Consider the following 20,241-nt stretch of genomic DNA (forward strand, 5'->3'; position numbering starts at 1 on the left):
TAATTATGTAGGACAAAATCCTTCTATTATTAAATCATAAATGACAAGAAATTATGTAAAAAAAGTATCGACAAGATTTTCGGAAATATTTGGACAAAATTTCACTCAAAATATTGTTGTCTTTTATGGTGTAATTTTTTGAAAATAATGACTTAAAATCTCAAAAATATAAGGCTATTATTAGCCGTGTATATCGCGCATATTTCGAGATTTATTGATCAAATTTCGTTCTCTTATTTCCATAAGATATTTTGTGATTTTATAATTTTATATTTTAAAATTACAATCAACAACTCATTTCACTATAAATAATTGTTGTAGAGATCATTTTCAGGTACAGACCTTTTCGCACGCATTTTATTGAGAGTAAAGTTTTTAAGATTTTAAAAGAGATTTTTGAAAGCAAAACTTTGCAAGATTTTATTTTGAAAAGGTATACTTGACAAAGTTAAAACAAATACAAACATCATACGAAAGTGCTAGGAGTGTGCTTAGTTTTTTGATAACAAGAAGGACGAAGAGTGTTACTAGTTCCTTTATAACGAGAGGTACGAATCGTTTCTTTATAACGAGAGAAACGGTCTAGAGAGTATAGATTAAGTATTTTTGTCTCTTGATAACGAGAGAGACGGTTTTTAAGTGTCTAGCCTTACTTTCGCAAGTAAGTTAACAAGTTTCTAATTCGGGGTAGGTACTAAATTTATTACCGAGAAATAATGGACGTAGATCTCAGATTGTGAGATTGAACCACTCAAAAAATCCGATGTGCCTCTTTATTGTCTTTTTTTTGGTTCTTTATTACTTTATTTAGTAGTAATAACTAAACTTAAATTTAATTCATAAATATATAGTTTAATTACTATACTCGATAAATTGTCTTAAAAGTTGGACTCTTCAAAGTTGGACTTGGAAATGGAAGAGTAAACATTAGAGCTTTAGGAAATAGAGAACACATTAGAGCTTTAGGAAACATAGGACACCGTAAACATCTGTAGTGTCACTTTAGTTAACCAATAAAGTTATGAAATAAGCAAGAATATGACCCAAATATACCTATATGGATCAAGGTATAAGCTTCTTTCTTTAAAACAAAACATATGGCATCTCTAAAAAGGCTTGTTCTTTTCCTGTTTTACTTTTCGAGCATCTCTTTATGGAGTTATCAAGCAGATCGTATAAAGCGGATATCAATATAAGGGTATAACCTCTTAGCATATGCCCGTTTACGTTTTGGATGATTTAGCATATGCCGCTGCCCGCTTAAATATCCCATGGTTTATTCTACACAACAAAACCCATCCATAAATGCATAAGTGAACATACAAGTATATATATATTTAAAGCCTTAACTTTGAACTTACAACAGATATATGTATCCATGTAATTAATACTACTTGATATTACTCATATATATTGTGTTTGAGATATAATAAATGTGATGATATTTGGCTATAAGGGAAGTAGTCATAGGGCAAATCTCTTTTGGCATAAGATTAGACTAATAATGGTGTCAAGTCGAAACCAGACCATCATTGTTGTGTTAATGTCTCATATGCCAAAGGAGAGTTGCCCTACGACTACGTTGCGCCTTAAATTGCGAAGGATCTTCGTTCATATACTTCACTCTAAAACCCAACACTCCTGAAAACTCCTACTATGTTAATTAGCTTCTGTAAAACACAAGGTAAGACTACATTATGTTATTTTTTCTTTTGATAATGTCAGGCAATTAAGACTACTGATTCAATAATATGGAGTACTGTTATGGGCAGATTTCACACTTATGATTCAAAATGACGTGACAGTAAACGAGTGGAGGGAAATGAGCAAGCGCGGATCGATGACGTGTTAAAGACTTTTTTTCATCACTTAAAAGAGTAAAAACAGACAAGGAAAAAATTGCTCCCATTTAATGATTTCGGCAAAAAAAAAATAAAAAATAGTTCGTCCAAAATTGAAATATGATTATAATTATTATTTTTTTATGACCACTTTGCCCTTTGCCTTATTATATGACTATTCTTACTTCAATTTGCCTACCCAAATTTGTTGAATCGTTTTCTAACTTCAATTTGCCTCACTTCTCTTTCTCTCTCTCTCTAGTTTCATATTCATCCTCAACAGTAGTTCAATTGGAAGGTAAAAATAATTCATCATTTTCTTTATTTTATTTGCATTATATGTCAATTTCTACTAAACTAAATTTGTTCAATTGATTTATTTAAAAACTTTTTTAAATTCCAGATTTTTATATATTGGAGTTAGGGTTTGTAATTGGTTGATTTTTGCAGAGAAGTGTTGAATGAAGAAGTAAATTGCCTTAAAGAAGAAGAGAAGAAACATGTGTATGAGATTGAAAAGATGAAGGTGGGAACAAAAGAATAAGATGTGGAAAAATGTACAAGTGTATCGAATAAAAATTGGGATTTTTCTTAATTAGATTTAACGTTACACTAATCCCAAATATCTTTATTAATTAAACCTAATTATAAAAATAACTAAAATCTAGATAAATTAATTAATTTTTATTTAATTTCTTAATGATTTGCAATAAAAAAATTGCAAATAGTATATATAAGTTCTAAATTTGGTTGTGACATTTGTTCACAAAATATGAACCTAACCTTAATTTAGTTGTTCCGTAACATATTTCAATTGTTAATATATCATGAAAGAATGTGGCCGAAATACTTAGGTTAACTAGAGTATTAGACTATGTTTATCAATTGTTCCTGCAAATCTAGTTTCTTCATTAAAATACTAATATATATCTTTTAGCCTACTTATAAGATCTAGCTCCTGATTTTGTTATTTTATCAAGCCTTACCTAAACCAAGTTCTTCATTTAACATCATATATTTTTATTATATTGTTACATCATAATTTTATTTGGATAAGGGCAAATCTTTTAAGGTATTAGTGTAAAATTCAATTTTTTTTTAAAGTATATTAAATGTGGTCTCTATTTATAAGGAATGAAAAGTCATTGATATTAATGAAATTTTTTACTTTTTTTTTTTTAATATGTAAAACTCCGCCTGTGAGTGTTTTCGGGCATTCGCTGCCGGTCCCAAGCCCGGATAAAGGAGGAGGGTTGCGGTAGGTCTGTGGCAGCCAGCATAAAAACTTAGTCACATTTTATGGACATGAATCGGAATTTGAACATCGTTGGGGCGTCTCCTCAGAAGCGACGCGCTGCACTTCTTAGACCCGGGTGTAGTGAAAAGTATGTGAGGGTTGCTAGGTCGTCGCCCGGAAGCGACGCGCCATCTTTACATCTGGGGGTGGTGTCAAATAGGCAAGGGTGCGCTACATCTTCTAGACCCGGGTGTAGTGAAAAATATGCAAGGGTTGTTAGGTCGTCGCCCAAAAGCGGCGCGCCACCTCGAAGTATGGGTGTGGTGTCAAATAGGTTTGGATTTAGGAAGCATGGTCAAGAGCGGGTAAAGAAATCAGGACGTGATTTTAGGAAGGGTAGTAGGTTACGGTTTGGTACGTGGAATGTTGGCTCTTTGACAGGGAGATTAGCTGAGGTAGGGGAGGTTATGAAAAGGAGAAGAGTGCATATAATGTGTCTACAAGAGACAAAGTGGGTCGGAGATAAAGCAAGGGTGATAGCGCCTTGGGGTTATAAGCTTTGGTACACGGGTAAAGACAAAAGTCGTAATGGAGTGGGTATTGTCATTGATAAAGATTACATTGATGATGTGGTAGAAGTATCGAGAAAGAGTGATAGGATTATGAGTATTAAGCTTGTAGTCGGGGATGAGGTGGTGACGGTTATAAGTGCTTACGCACCTCAAGTAGGTTTGGATGCTTCTTTTCGACGAGCCTTCTGGGAAGATTTGGAAGAGGTTGTAGAACGAGTCCCTATTGGAGAGAAATTGATCATTGGTGGTGACCTCAATGGGCATGTGGGTACTAGTCGAGTTGGCTTTGAGAACATTCATGGGGGTTTTGGGTTCGGGGAGAGAAATGAAGCAGGAAGTGACATATTGGATTTTGCTTTGGCATATGACTTGGGTATAATGAACACTTGGTTCGAGAAAAGACATTCTCATTTGGTGACTTATAAAAGTGGAGGTAATGCTAGTCAAATTGACTTCCTTTTGGTAAGGAATGTGTGGAGGAAAGAGTACACCGATTGCAAGGTCATACCCGGGGAAAGTGCCGCAACACAACATAGACTAGTGGTTCTTGATTTTCGGGGTAAGAGAGACTTGAGGAAGAGAAATATAATCGGTGAGGCACGGATCAAGTGGTGGAAGCTACAAGGGGGAAACCAACAAGTGTTTTTGGATAAGGTTGGAAGTAGCGATATTTGGTCGGATTGCGAGGAGAAAGATATTGATGCAGCGTGGGATAAATTGGAGCATGTTGTAAAGGATTTGGCGAGGGAGGTGTTAGGGGAATCTAAAGGGAATAGACCATCAAGTAAGGACACATCTTGGTGGAACGATGTGGTGAGACAAGCGATAAAGACTAAACGTGAATGCTATAAGGTTCTGGGGAAATGCATGAGTGATGAGAACTTTGAGAAGTACAAGGAGGCTAGACGAGCCGCTAAAAAGGCCGTACGGGATGCGAGGGCAAAAGTTAACCAAGAAGTGTATGCGAGGTTGGACACGAGAGAAGGAGAGAAGGATATCTATAAACTGGCTCGTATAAGAGACCGAAAGACGAGAGATATTGGGAGAGTTAGGTGTGTGAAAGATATGGACGACAAGGTTCTGGTTCAGGATAACGAGATAAAGGCTAGATGGAGTTCTTACTTTGATAATTTATTCAATGGACATCAGGAACAAGGTTTTGGGGATGTAGAGGTAACACCAAGCATGGTTAATCGGGAATTTGTGCGTAGAATACAAAAGAGTGAAGTTAGAAAGGCGTTAAGGAAGATGGGGTCAAAGAAAGCAGAGGGACCGGATGGTATACCCATAGAAGTTTGGAGGTGCTTCGGGGAGAAAGGGATTGAATGGGTAACCATGCTCTTCAACAAGATTTGGAGGAGCAACAAGATGCCATCGGCTTGGAGGAAAAGCACTCTTGTCCCTTTGTACAAGAACAAAGGTGATGTCCAAGAGTGTTCCAATTATCGGGGAATTAAACTTATGAGTCATACAATGAAGTTATGGGAGCGGGTAATCGAGCAAAGGCTTAGGAGATATGTAGACATCTCGGAAAACCAATTTGGATTTATGCCCGGGAGATCGACTATGGATGCGATTTTTATCATGAGACAGTTGATGGAATACCATCGGGACAAGAAGAAGGATTTGCATATGGTTTTTATTGACTTGGAAAAGGCATATGATAGGGTACCAAGAGAAGTACTTTGGTGGGCTTTGGCGAGAAAGGGTGTGTCGCGAAAATATATTGACCTCATAAAGGACATGTATGAGGGGGCTAGTGCAAGTGTTCGCACTAATGTTGGGAGAACGGAAGAATTTCCTATTACCATCGGGGTGCATCAAGGTTCCGCACTTAGCCCTTTTCTCTTTGCTATAGTTATGGATGAGTTGACAAGGGATATTCAGGACGACATCCCTTGGTGTATGATGTTTGCTGATGATATTGTGTTGATTGATGAGACAAAAGAGGGGGTGGAGAGAAAGTTGGAATTGTGGAGGCAGACTTTAGAGACTCGTGGGTTCAGTGAGCGGGAGTAAGACCGAGTATTTGAGGTGTCAGTTCACTAAGGTGGCGGGGTTGAGATCGACAGAGGCGGGGAGTATTATTTTCGATGGGAATGTTGTTGAGGGTTCGGATTTCTTTAGATATCTAGGATCTATTATTAAAAAAGATGGGGAGTTAGACGGAGATGTGGCTCACAGAATTAAAGCGGGATGGTTGAAATGGAAGAGTGTTTCAGGGTTTCTATGCGATAAAGATATGCCCCAAAGATTAAAGGGAAAATTTTATCGCACGGCAATTAGGCCTGCCCTACTTTACGGCTCCGAGTGTTGGGCCGTGAAACATTGTCACATTCAAAAGATGAGTGTGGCGGAGATGCGCATGTTGAGGTGGATGTGCGGACATACAAGGAAAGATCGGTTAAGGAATGAGGTTATTAGGGAAAAGGTAAAAGTGGCGCCAATAGAGGACAAGATGATGGAAAACCGACTAAGATGGTTTGGCCATGTGAGAAGGAGACCTATGGACGCTTTTGATTAGGAGGCCTGGAGACTTGGAGAAAAGAAAAGGTCCCTAGAGCGGGAGAGGGAAGACCGAGACAGACATGGTTGAGAGTGATAGAGCACGATATGAGAGTTCTGGGGCTTGAGGAGAGTATGGTGACGGAGAGGGCACAATGGAGGGAAAGGATACATGTGGATTTTTAGTATTTGATGTTTTTTGACAGATTTAGTGTTTTTTTATTTATTTAATTTAAAGAAATTAATTTATGTATTTTTCTCTCCTTTACTTCACACTTTTTCAACAACCACTTTCCTATAGATTTTGGTTCATTCCGGATCCTTAACTCTATTTCGGTTTTTAAAAAATCGTTTTAATCTTTTCTCTCGATTTAAATTTTAAGTTTTTATAAAAGAAAGACGGAATTCGATTTTAAAACCCCTAAGTTCACCTTGACGTTCCATTACATTTTCGTTCTCCCTTTTTGTTTTTCATCTTCCCTTTTTTTATTCGCATTTTGAGGCGTGCGTTCACCCATGGACGGTTCGAAATGATGATTCATGTCAGCCGATCCCAAATCATTTTGGGATTAAGGCTCTGATGTTGTTGTTGTTGTTGTAAAATAAAATATAAATTCATTCTTACAAATAAACAAAATCCAAAGTTGAGGAAAAATATAGCATCCCTCCTTGTCAAGACATGTGTGCTGTTCCCATTGGTTGTAGTTGGAGTTTTTAAGTTTGGCTGTTGTATAGTAGTATGGTCCTACATCCGTTCTATGCGTTCCCCCTGAAACTTGTGGAATGCATAAATCAATTAGTGGATTATACAATCAATTATATACATCCGTTAGTATAGATTTGGAGCTTTATAGCAAAGGATTTGAGCTTATATGTAATTTTACGAACTTTATTGAAAAGAATCTAAACACCTTTATAAAAAAATTTAACTCAAAATATTATATTGAAATTCAAAAATAATATATATAAAGTCAATTAGATTTTAATTTTAACACCTAAAAAATTAAAATGTAAGTCAAAATTTTTAAAAGCTCGAAAAAATTGCATATAAGCTCAATTAGATTTGTATTGGCATCTGGATGTATAGTCTTATTTGTGTGCATAAATGGGAGAGATTGTCTAATTTTTTTTTGTTTTTTTTACCTTTTTGTTTTTTTTTTCTTTTGTCTTTATACAAGACCTAGATCTATCATTAGCTATATTATTTTATTATTTTTCCTACAACATACTTCACTAACATTATTATTTGACCCAACTATTAAAAATAAAAGTTTTAACATATATGCTAGATTTTTATTATAAGACTTTGGGTTTTGATTGTGACATCAAAGTCGACATGATTATGATGTCTCAATATTGCATTAATTACATAATTTGTACGGAAAATGCACGCGGTGCCCTTGAACTTTGATATTTTGCCCGAAATACCCAATTTTTTGATCCGGAAAACTTTAAGAGGCTATAACTCGTGTTTACGAGCTCAGAAAGTAACGATTTGTTTTTCCAAATTGATTATCTTTTCGAGAATTACGACTTAAAAAAAAAATTTGTCGAGTTTGGAATTCGTGACCAAGAGATATGGTCACTCAAAGTTTGTTCGGTAAAAAAACTTTGACGTACAAAAACTCCTAGCCACGGGATCCAAATACGACAATTTTTTTTTCAAATCGTAGTTCTCGGAAAGATAATCGATTTGAAAAAAAAAAATTATCACTTTCTGAACTCGTAGACACGAGTTATAGTCTCTTGAAATTTTCCGGAACAAAAAATTGGGTATTTCGGGCAAAAATCGAAACTTCAAGGGCACCACGTGCATTTTCAGAGCATCAACTAACAAATCGTATGATTCAGCTAGCTTCATTGATCTTTAAAAAACAAAAGCGTCTTCTATTATTTTGTCCCTTCAAGCGCATATAATGTCGATGCGTACCTGTCGATTAACCACATAAACACCAATGAATCCATCGATATTCATTATTGGTGGAGAGTCCATACATGCTATCTCCCTTTACTTTCAAAATAGCTAAGGATATACTTATTGTTCATGCGTCTATCATTGCGTCTAAGTCAGCATACAATGCAGAAAGAAGAATATTTGATGAAAAGAGGTCAAATTTGGCTCGCAACACCTTGAAAAATGTATGTTTGCAAGAAAGATTCAGCTCAAACAGCAAAAAAAAAAGACATCAAGGAGCTAAAGAGTTAGAGGACGAACATGTAAAAGATGAGTTAATGGCACCATCGGGATCATCTGCCGCATCAACCTCACCCAAATATGGAAGTGTTGATGTAGGAGAACAAGAAGAAGGGGATGGGGACTTCAACTAAAGAACTCTAATTTCCCGACAACCTAATTATTGTAAAGTTCGAAAAAAAAAATCAAAATTAAATTTTTGGTATTATCTTTAAAAACTACAATAATTTCGTTCAAGCCCATTTTTGTCATCAATTCGCCAAGTTCAAAAAACAAAATCAATTTAGCCCAATGTGCGATGGTCGGGTCACTCAACCCAGTGCAACCCAAGCTTATCAGCTTAGGGCAACACTAACCCATTTATTCATTTGATATTTTTGTGTACAAAATAAAATATTTTTGAAACTTAAAATAAGTAATTGTCGTTATTCACATCGTCTTAACATATGAACATACTAAATCCATATTTTTACTAAGGTTTAAGTGTCATGCTCAATTCAGACCAATTGTATTTCCTCCAAGTCTATTGACAATTATTCACTTACTAATTTTTTCCATAAAAACTCGGGCGGAAGAGAAATAGTGATTGTGAACCATACAAAACACAATTTCCAACTTGCACATAGAGATGACCCACAATTTTGTAAAACGTGGAAATAGATACAATTGATTAGTATCCAAAAAATAAGTAGATAACTATCGGTCGAGACGGAAAGAAGCAAGTAATAAGATTTTATGATCAATCACCTCATTCATCTTTCTCATTTTTCCTCCATTTTCTTTGTTATTGTAACTTGAATCCTAGGTGATTTTCTCTAAACTAATCACCACGGATCCGAGTATCATATACGGAGGAGCCTAGTTCAAATGGTGAGGTTTTCCTGAAGACCAGAGAAAGTACCCATGACCTTCCCACCCAAATCTGGGAATGTCTCAGAACCAGGGAGAGGGCTCACATTCCCTGTTTGATCTACTTGAAGAGGGTACTTGAGAAGGTGGCCCTTCATTTCTGTCACCTCATCGGATACAAATTGTTCCCAATTCTGCACAGCCATACCTCTTACTTTTCTCACACACTCGAGGCTCTCAGGATTTCGAAAAGAATCGTCCACCATCCCTAGGTGCTCCGCCCACAATGACATCCTGTATCCATATACCTGCAGTTATGGTGTTTTCATGAGATGTGAACACTATTTGGAAGTTAAAAAGGACAGCCAAGAAAGATACAATACGTGATGTGTCAATATTCGGACACAGGTCTATTTAACCCTTGCTCTGCCCATATTGACCTGACCTCAACCCAAAATAATCGAACTGAAGTAGACCTCAACCCGAACTAGTACAACTCAGCAAGAAAACAACCTGTTAAGAAACCATCTCAACCAAAAGCTTAAGCTGATGGTTGGACTCCCAATATCGGTTTTATACTCTAACACAACCCAAACCGTAATGACCTAGTCGTAAACGGCCTAAAATGACTTGTTGAAAACAAAACCTTAAGAATTACGACCCTAAAAAGAACCCGATTGACTAAACCAATTACCACAGATCTAAAAACAAACTCAACACAAGCGCGAAATGACACAAAAGCAGCACATCCGAAATGATCCGACCAGAACGCCTGATTTGCTGGCCTAGAGTCTAATCTCTCATCGGTCACACGACTCACACTGCCGAAAAACCCAAATGCAAAACAAACTAACACTGTCCTGGAATGATGTATATAATGCTTATGCATGCTATAGTTCTATACACTAAAATTCAGAGCTACATGGGTCCTCAAATTACGGGCTTTGTTCCATTTCACCAGTTGCACCTTCTAATACCCAGCATTGCTAAAATACGAGTCAGCTTACAAAGCTAAATATGGCAAGACCATCAGTTCAAATAAGCTTGTCTTGTATGAGAGTTTGTGATACATCTATTATGCCACATTACTGAATTTGATTTGGCACATTAGTCCCCTGCATTGTGTTTCAGAGTCGTTTTTGTCGCTCCAATTAGCAGGCAGCCAAGATGTTTGGAGTGGCTATAGTGTGCTACTAATATAGTAATATGGCAAGTAGAGTGACTGAAAGATAACCCCAAAGCAATATGAAGAGATCATACCTGTCCCTGTGGATGAGAATGTTTGGTAGCCCAAGTATAGTGTGGCTGATACGCACCCATTGCAATTTCAGTATCTCGAGTGCCAGCCATAGATCGCTGGTTGATGTTAGCGGAACCTAAAATGACGTATTCATCATCCACAATCATGCCTTTCGAGTGAACATATATCATAAATCTTCGATTCGTCTTCGTAAGTGCCTATTTTAGCCAAGTTTGATCTCTTTTCAGATTTACAGTATCAAACACAATTTAGTATTTTTTTGTAAAAGAGAATATTATCTTTCTAGACCAGCATCAAATAATGCCAGAGTACAAGAAATGTCGAAAAATGCAACATTGTCCCAATGCCTAGAGGGCTACCGCAAATGCAACATTGTCCCAATTAATAGGAATAATTATAATAGTTGGGCGGTGATGGTTGAGGCCCAACTATTATAATTATTCCTATTACCAATGCCTTGAGGACTACCGCAACGCCAGAGTATAAGAACTGTAATTGTTTGGAAATGGAAAAGAGATATAATGATAATATACCTGGGGAGTATTTTCATTTGTCGAACTAGCAGTATTTCTTGTACCATTTTCATCTGATGCCTCACCGTTTCCTAAACAGAAGAAATTCAGAAAGTCTTGAGGCTCATATGTGTTTTCCATTCCTGTTTCTTCTAACGCCTTGTAGATTATCCCATACATCATTTGCATTGTCTTGTACTTCATTCACAGAAAGGCTCAGCACATAAGCAACAAGAAGCATGGTTAAAAACAGGAGCTTAAATCTGTATAATCTATGTCGTACCTGCCAAAACAGAATCCTCTGCATGGCAAGGCCTTTAGGATCACCCTCTGGCCACATTGGAATGATTACATATACAGCAAATCTTTCGTTTGCTCTGATTTTGCTAGCAACCTTCAGAGCAATTTCAATAGGTATCAAATTATTTGCACCTGTGAATGATAAAAACAAAAAAAAGTAAGGACATATAATACAAAACCTTGATTGTCAATATTCAGCTGCAAGTGTAAAGTATCAGACAACATAGTATCACAAAAACAATATCATATTCATAACATATTATCTGAAGCAAGAATGAATCACATCTTAAGCACAAGATAATAGTAGCTCACCCAAGTCTCGGTAAGAATCCCAAGCAAATGAGGAGCCTAGAAAGTACTGATTTTCAATGTAAATGAAATGTTGAGCAGAACGGATAGCATGAACATATGCCACATGTATACTCATGTCTATGAGTACATTTTTTCCGCAGAAAAGGTTCTGTTCATATAAAGATCAAAACTTAATAAACCAACGTGAAGCTTGGGAGAGGTGTGAACATGGAATTTGACAGAAGAAAATTTTCTAACCCACTGTGTCCCATATTTCGGGTCCTTTGGAAATCCTTTCACAGAGTTGGAGTCAATTGACCGGAAGACCTTGAATGTAAGAAATCAGACAAGGGTTACAAATTATCACAATCTATATAGGTACAAGAAAATTCAAGGCTAAGGACTATGAGAAATTACTTGAACATGCCATGATTCGTTATCTTCGACACTCCGGCTAATAGCATCCTCGAATCCAATCATGTCAGTAATATGATCGATTTTAAGCAAATGATCATCATGAGATCTACTCATCTTTTGAAGCCCACGAGGCTTCGTAGCCTTTAACCAGCGATCCTCAAAATTAGCTAGCACATCATATGCAGCCGGTCCATCAATTTGACAGTGCAAATCATGCCACGGCTCTCTTGGGCAGCCATTTGTGGAACCCTGTCAAATGGAGCACAAGAATTACGTAAAGAAGCTGGAGTGATTAATAAAGGTGGTACTATTGTTTCGTATCCTGAATTCATGACCCGTGACTAAGAGACAAATGACATTTCCAATGATTCAATGATGAATACTTTAAATTTTAATTTCAATATCTGAAAGGCTAAACATACTTTCTTTTATCCTTTATAAAGAGTGCAGATCAAGTAATCCCTTTGTCAGGGCCGTCAAATAATATTCGGTGGCCCAGTTCCAAATTTTATGTGAGGCCCCAAGTATTACGGAGTATATTACATAGAAAAATGGTATTTCTCTTTTCTTTTCTTTTTTTCTTGGCCACTAGCGACTTTAAGCTACTAAGCGTATTGCAAAAACAAAAGTTATAATTTCAAACACCTTTCTTAATAGTTTTGCTTGAGCAAATCCAACAATTAAACTATAACATTAGTGTCTATAAACTTAATATGATTATACTGTATAACTCGATAATTGTCGAGTATCATTGGGTCTCACCATAGTCACAGTATAAATTTGTAATGATTTATAATATCATTTTTTAGAAAAACTAAAAGAAATTGATTACGAAGTGGCCCAAATTGAGTGTGGATGATCAAATTGATCATCAAATGAAATCCTAAAATAGAAAGTACAACAATTGACTGAGACACCCTAAAATGGAATAGGACAACAAATGACCACGACGGAGGGAGTATTTTATTAACGGCAACCACATAAATTATTCTAGTACTAGTCCTCATATTGATCTCATTCAACATTTCGACAAGGAACTAGTTAATGAACAATGAACCAAAGCAATGGATTTAGCATGAGAGATTATATGAAATTAAGAGATCTTATGCCAGTAATAGATTACTCTTGACTTCAGAAATGGTATAACTAGAAATATCTGTCGAAGAGAAGAGGACAATGATTACAGTGAAATTGGGTTGATGATAGTCATCCTTGTGTACGGTTTCCAATGTTCTGAAGAGAGAATGTTGTGGAGTATCATACCGTCCCCCACAAAGATCTAGCCCTCCAAGAAAAGCTATGATCTTTCTCTTGTAATGACCTGCATCAGCATCTACGATTACAGTTTTTTGGTGATGAGTATAGATGGCTCCAGCTTCCTAATGACAAAACAAAAAACGGAAGGAAAATATAAGTGCATTTTTCCAGATAAGTTGCTTGGTTTTCATAGACTTGACATCATTTACTATAAGTTGCACATGATAAATCCTGTGCATTGGCGCATATTATACCTGTTTTCTGATCAAACTGTGCCCTTTGCCACCTGATCGAGGGCAAAGTATTACGTGCACTGATGAGCCTTTGAAGAAATTGTAAGTCACTTCATCATTTGTCGCTAACAGGCCTTCCTATAAATTGGAAATGTTAATCGATAACAAGATCCGAAAGATCAGAATCAAGGAAATAGAAGCAGACATTAAACATAAGCCTAATAGACATTGATTAGACCAGGAGTGTCCCCTAACAATAGTTGGGGAGTCTCCTTTCAGGTAATGAAGGCAAATCAATGGGAACACCTGTCACAACTTTGGTTTCTTTTTATTTACAAATGTCAGAATAGAAACCCTGAAAACTCAGGGATGAGAACACTTGCCAATTGCCATTCAGATTGACTAGCTTCGGTAGCCTAGTATTTATTTGAATAAAATCATATAACACTACATTGAATGAAAGAAACACAAATTTTATATAAACTTTAAAAACATACAGTAATGACCAGAGTAGGGGAGTTTCTACTTACAGTAGTGAAATGACAAATTCTCTTAGACGTAGGATCATCCCACAAAAGAAGAAGAACTCTTACTCCCTCTTGAGACTTCGATTTAAGAAGGGCTCCCAAAGTTACACCTGAGGCATCTTGAGCATAGCGAACCATTTTGACAAGGTGGGTTACAGACCACCCTGTAATATACACTAAACGACGAGCATGAGAAATAGAATTGAAGATGTCACGCCAGCATTTCCCATGGCTATAAGGTACATGGTGGTCGAGCCTAACATCAGGAAGCATACCATCTTCCACATGGGCATCTTGGTAAAGGGTAACCATATTCCCTTTTCTGAGAGGGAAAAATGTCTTTGGAACACCATGATACTCGGGACCAGGACCAACACCCAAGTTGTACATTGTCATTCTCTCCACTGGAATATATTGGACAGAAAGACTCAACTGAGCTCCATTCTCCCAGTTATTACCACTAGCTTTAACAATTGGAAAGGTTCCCTCGATTCTAGCACCATCATATAGCTCCATTACTGGGATACCTACAGCTCCTATAACCTCAGAACCTATAACATCGTCATCCTTGACAACAAAATGCAATTCTGCCGCGTTATGTGCTACAGGCACAAAGAAATGTTGCATCCATACCGGGTTCTCATCATTCCTCATGACAAAAGTTCTTGCCACGATAGCACCCGCCAAAGAAACATTCACATAAGGATCACTAGCTGACCTATCTGATATGCCCTTTAGGGACAAACCCCTGAATAAATCATTAAGGGTTTTGTGAAGCTGGTCCAAATTGGGGAGATTTTTGGCCTCCTTAACCCAAATGTCCAAATGCCCATGTAATCTCATTACTTTCAAAGACCCTTCAGATGTTTGAAAACTCACAAATTGACTGTCTTGTCCATGCCCAGAACTGTCAGATGAGGGGGTATGTCCACGACGAAAAGGGGACATATTTTTCCAGACAATGGACACCGAGGCTCGTGGACAATAGGTCACAGGTTCGATTCGCCCACCACTTAAATTGTAGTGGCTTGTGCCTCCTCTGACACCAACACAAGGGTTTAATGTAGATTAATACTCAAAACAGGTCAACAGGTATAATTATAGCTCAAAAGATTGAATGCAAAATCAATGTAATAGGAATTAAGGAAAACAGACAGCAGAAATGTTCAGATACCTGATTTTGCAGCAAAAATGGTGGTAAATGAAGGTCAGAACCACAGGACCAAATAACGGTTACGCAGGTAACAACTTTTTGATTGACTGGTAAACCAAATAGCAATGGCATGTTGGATAACTCAAATTATTGATATGAAAGTCTGAATCTTTATAAATAAAAAATTCAAAGATTTGAATGATTGAAAGAAAGTGGGAAGCCATGAACATGACAATCAGCTTACTTGTTTGGCAAAGCATTTTCGTCACTTCTTTTCCACCACTTCCCATAAGAAACACAAAAACGAGTTCTCTCTTTCCCTCTCAAGACTTGGTTACTCAAAACAGTATAGACCCGTGTCATACATTGTTATTAATACCACGATTATACCTTTTTATTTTCTCTCATCTCTCTTTATTTTTTTTTATTTTTTTTTTCTAATTTACTCATCACATATATCTACCACATAATAAATTATTTTTACAAATAAATGTAATCCAAATAAAATTTGCATGAAAAAAATAAAACAAATCATTAATAGCAAGTAATATATTACGCCCTCCATTATTTTATATATGTCATTCTCACGAGACACTCAGTTCTCTCTTCAATATCTCTCAAAATATATAAGATAATAATATGAAATGTATACTCTTTTGAAAGCAAATTTTATGACGAATCTAATGATATAATTTTCTTAATTTTTTCTAGAGTATATTTTTATATAATGTTCGTAAAAAGAAAACGTCATATATAAAATAATGGAGGGATTATGTTGATAAATTATTTTTATAAATAAACGTATAACTTAAATATTATTTAAAAGGAAAAAAATCACATATACTACATAAATAAATTTCTTAAATAAATGCCCATATGATGTTTAGTACTTAAGACTTGGGTGGAAATGTTGAATTTCCAAGTGACTAAAGTTCAAGTTTCTCCAAGAGCAATTTGGTGGAGTGCTTATGACGTGAGGCTCTACCTTTTAGACTTCGAATATGTCACTTTCGGGTGGCTTACCTGGTATACTTAACAAAACCAAGTTAAACCCTTTAGCACTGACAACCCCCACACATATCTGACCTGTTAGCTCTAATCTACGGTTAAATGAATAAATCTTCGGGGCACGTATAAGGGTTGGTTTAACTGCCCTAACTATGGGTCTATGGGTAGAGCTACGCCTTTATTATCGTTTTAAAATTAAAATATGCTCTCACATGCCCTTTGTGGTCGTGGGATCATCTCCGGCCCCTCTCGTCAGAGATGCCAGCCATTCTCGCCGGCGACGCGCTGGAAAGTCCATACCAACCACCATTAGGGATGTCAATGGATCGGGTTCGGGTCGGGTGGAGCCTCACCCGATCCATCACCCGACTAAAATTTCTCCACCCGATCCACCCGTCATCCGTGAAAGCCATCATCCATATCCAATCCACCCGTCATCCGCGGGTGAAACGGGTGGTTCGGGTGATAAACGGATTATCAATAAATTAGTTTTTAACTTGATTTTTTTCCAACCAAAACATTGTTATAAATTACTCCGTACTATGTAGTACTTCTTGTTTCATATGCAGTTACTTAAAAATGATTCAAGTGATTTACATGTTCCAAATTTTTAATCAACTTGTTAACATCCCACTTAAATTAATGAAACGGAAATACACCACCTATCTCTCTCATGCTCCACCCACACCATCACTGTACAATCAAGATCTAAACAACACGAGCACAAATACAATCCATGGTGCTGACTACCACTGTCGACCTTTAATCGCTCAGACAGATGAAGAAGATCTGGTTCGAAATTGATCAATAACGGCGAACTTAGTTTTGAAAAATTATCTTCCTGTTTGTGCAGATCTAAAATTTCAATTATAAAATTTGAATGTTTGAAAACAAATTTAATGAAAATGAGGAAAGTGTAGAAGAATGGGAAAAAAACTTGAACCTCAGGAAGTGCCGAACCATAAAAGAATTTTTTTTAAGTAGATTAGAGACACGGAGAAAGTGAAGAAAAATAGAGAGGAAATAAAAAAGAGTGAAAGGAAGGAAGCTGTGGGAAAATTTATAGGCTAGGTTTTTTTAATCGCCTATATGTACTAGAAATTTTTCAGAAAAACAGAGAACAACCGGGTGATGGATCGGGTGACGGGTGGAAACACTTCACCCGAATCCGACCCGACCCGTCACCCGACTCACCCGTCACCCGCCTTTCATCCATTTAAGTCGGGTTTTCATCCATTTATTTACCTCGGGTGGATCGGATTTGGGCGGGTTCGGGTGAAATTGACATCCCTAACCACCATCCTTCCACCTTCCCTCCATCACCAATTAACACAAACCCTAAATTAAATTTAGCACGAACACTAAATTAATTAGAGTCAATTAACAATTACTCCCTTTTACATATCAGTTTTCTAAAATAACTCTCTTTTATATATATTTTTTTTAAATTACTCCCTCAAAATGCACCTTTATCAAAAATTGCTTCAAACTCTAACTTAAGTCACTTATTCCGTCTATTTTATGAACTTATTACGTTTGTGGCTTAGCCAATTTATACTTTGAAATGTATAACAATGGTTAATAAGTTCAAAAACAGATAAAATAAGTCACCTAAATTGAAGTTTTGAAGCAATTTTTGATAAGAGTGCATTATGAGGGAAATAATTTAAAAAAAACTAGTTTTGATCCCGTGCAAATTGCACGGGTGTGTTTTTAGGAATATTGTTAAATTGTTTAACATAAACAAATTCTTAATAAATATACATGAATATTTTATACTCTATTTCCTTTATAATAAATCAGGGGCGTCTAATACCCCGGGCGACCACTGGCGGTGGAACTGGGCCTCCAGTTTTGGCCACTGAATTTATAAGTTTTACCGATAAAAGTCCATACAAACCTCGACATGTTTAGGGCCTCATTTTTTTTTATGGTGCACCAGCACCGGGCCACCATTTACCTGAGGACGCCCCTAATAATAATAATGATGGTTAAACCTGTGTAAAAATTGCACAAATTAAAACTTACAAATGTTCAATCCATGTAAAATTGCACGCATTTAGTATCAACACATGTTATATAGTGTTAACACTTAACACATGTTTATAACACTTTTTGAGCTCAATATGTTATCCATTTAAATACCTACTTAAACAAATAATTAAAAGAATTATATATATAATCCATTTAAATGCCTACTTAAACAAATAATTAAAATAATTGACAATTATTTAGACACAAATTATCATTTAAGCGAAAGTATCCGTGTTAAACTAAAGATGGGTCAAGTGTGCTAAACGAAGCAAAAGTAAAATGCATTAGAACTAAAAAAATACTAGTTTTAAATCCGTGCAAAATTGTACGGGTATGTATTTGGGCCGGTATTAATAAATTTGGATGTATATTTTTTTTTTTTTTTTGCATTTCTATTGTACTTATCTAGTTGGTCTAAATCAACGATCTACATAATTAATGTTTAAATTTGTTACAAACACGTGTTCACATGCACTGGTTTATGAGAAAATAACGTAATCTACTCTTGTAAATAAAAATTGCATACATAAAAAACTTTACATCCGGATAAAAGAAATATAATCTAATAATCAACTTTAACATATGCAAGTTATTCTAAAAATTGAAAAATTTCATGACACACTACATTAGTTAAATTGCCGAGTTTTATACTCCAAGTAAATACTCCGTCATGATTTATTTTTTAAACAAAAATTATTATACCATGTAGTTTTAAAAAATTATGTATGTAATTCATTAGCGTTTTATGTTCAATACCGTAATTAAATGTAATTCCTTCTCGTAATTCTGTAATTTTATTATGTTTTTTTTTTAAATTATATAATTCAATTTCATATATTCCGATTTGTAATTCATTCTGCTTATATGTTATTAATTTCATTAATTCGGAATATATAAAATTATTTCATAATATTGATTCATAGAATTTTTTCATAATATTATATCATCGAATTTGTTCTAAGTCGGAATTTATCGTATATTTGAAAAGACGGAATTTTGAAGAAATAAATACATTGCACACTAACGGGTCCCACCATAACATGAATTTCCAAAAAAAAGGGGTTGCATTAATGACGTGGCGCGCTGAGGAATGAGTATTGTCTTTTGTATTTATATAGATAAGATTATAAAAGCGAGTTAGTTTAAAAAACTAGTATGTAAAGGGAGTAATTGTTAGGTGACTCAATTAACTATAAAAAAACTACTTATTAAATTAGTAAGAATCATTCATTTGATTAATATTAATATAATTAGCAAATAAAATATATATTCTACAGTAATATTAACATTATGATCGAAGAATTTTGCTACTTTTGAGAAGAGGCGGTTTAACAATATAGAGAATTAGGTTTAATGTTTTTTAGTCAGGGATAGGCAAATAGAAAGTTGGGTAGTGGGTACAAAAAGTATTCTAATGAGTAAAAAGTGTACTGTGAAAATAAACTTCGATTGTTTAAAGATAGTAAATTTACAATTCATTAACTTTTTAATGTTTTTGATCAGTGTATTTTGATTTTAGAAAAAAAAATACAACAAAACTAATCAAGAGATTTAAGTAATGATATGAAATGGGAAGTTAATTTTGGGTCTGATCACATATCCGGCTCTATAATTCTCCTCTGGTGGGACAGTACCCAGAGTGGTGTGCACACTCGAAACAGGAGATGGTACATATGATGTATGAGATATTAGATATGAGGTACGATATGAGAGATGAGAATTGAGAATGAATTTTACCAGACTGGTATGGTCAGTGTGTCTTTCTTGTGGGTACGGTCAGTTGGTCAATGTTGTATGATGGTTCTATATAATTGTTAGTTTGGTTTACCTTTACTCAATCTTTGGTTGATTTGTTTTTTTGTGTGTGTCTATAAAATCATTTTTAAATGGTGGTCCGTGATAATCCATATGTATTTATCGGTCATATTGGGGAGCAGTGTTATATAAAGGTGGATGTCATGATTGCGATAGATGTGGTTGCCGATAGATGTGGTTGCTTGTACGGGAATGAGCGAACACGAGATGATCATTCCATAGTAGCTGAGTAGAT

At 35.7% G+C, this 20,241-nt stretch overlaps 1 protein-coding gene across 2 annotated transcripts; it reads right to left on the bottom strand.

The window, feature by feature from the left end:
• Positions 1–9,072: 9,072 nt before the first annotated feature.
• On the bottom strand, positions 9,073–15,494 carry LOC141653799 (phospholipase D beta 1-like). Of its 2 annotated transcripts, none has more exons than XM_074461652.1 (11): positions 15,171–15,494; positions 14,000–15,035; positions 13,491–13,607; positions 13,164–13,358; positions 11,980–12,228; positions 11,821–11,889; positions 11,584–11,731; positions 11,255–11,403; positions 10,993–11,169; positions 10,459–10,656; positions 9,073–9,506 (listed from the first exon to the last, which is right to left on the bottom strand). In XM_074461652.1, the coding sequence occupies exons 2-11, from the start codon at positions 14,942–14,944 to the stop codon at positions 9,213–9,215; spliced, it is 2,541 nt and encodes an 846-aa protein (XP_074317753.1). In that variant the 5' UTR covers positions 14,945–15,035; positions 15,171–15,494; the 3' UTR covers positions 9,073–9,212. The 2 variants fall into 2 exon arrangements, with proteins under 2 accessions (XP_074317753.1, XP_074317754.1); XM_074461653.1 differs by having other exon boundaries at positions 10,459–10,574; positions 15,171–15,489.
• Positions 15,495–20,241: the final 4,747 nt, after the last annotated feature.

The sequence above is a fragment of the Silene latifolia genome, chromosome 4, assembly GCF_048544455.1.
Source record: "Silene latifolia isolate original U9 population chromosome 4, ASM4854445v1, whole genome shotgun sequence".
In the NCBI taxonomy this organism is placed as follows: domain Eukaryota; kingdom Viridiplantae; phylum Streptophyta; class Magnoliopsida; order Caryophyllales; family Caryophyllaceae; genus Silene; species Silene latifolia.

What these genes read in the sequence shown, in the direction of transcription:
- LOC141653799 (XM_074461652.1), bottom strand. Translation starts at nt 14,944, where the DNA reads ATGTCCCCTTTTCGTCGTGGACATACCCCCTCATCTGACAGTTCTGGG. An exon ending in CGAAATATGGGACACAGTGG is followed by an intron (nt 11,732 to 11,820) that starts GTTAGAAAATTT and finishes TTATATGAACAG; the next exon opens with AACCTTTTCTGCGGAAAAAA. An exon ending in GGATTCTTACCGAGACTTGG is followed by an intron (nt 11,404 to 11,583) that starts GTGAGCTACTAT and finishes TATCATTCACAG; the next exon opens with GTGCAAATAATTTGATACCT.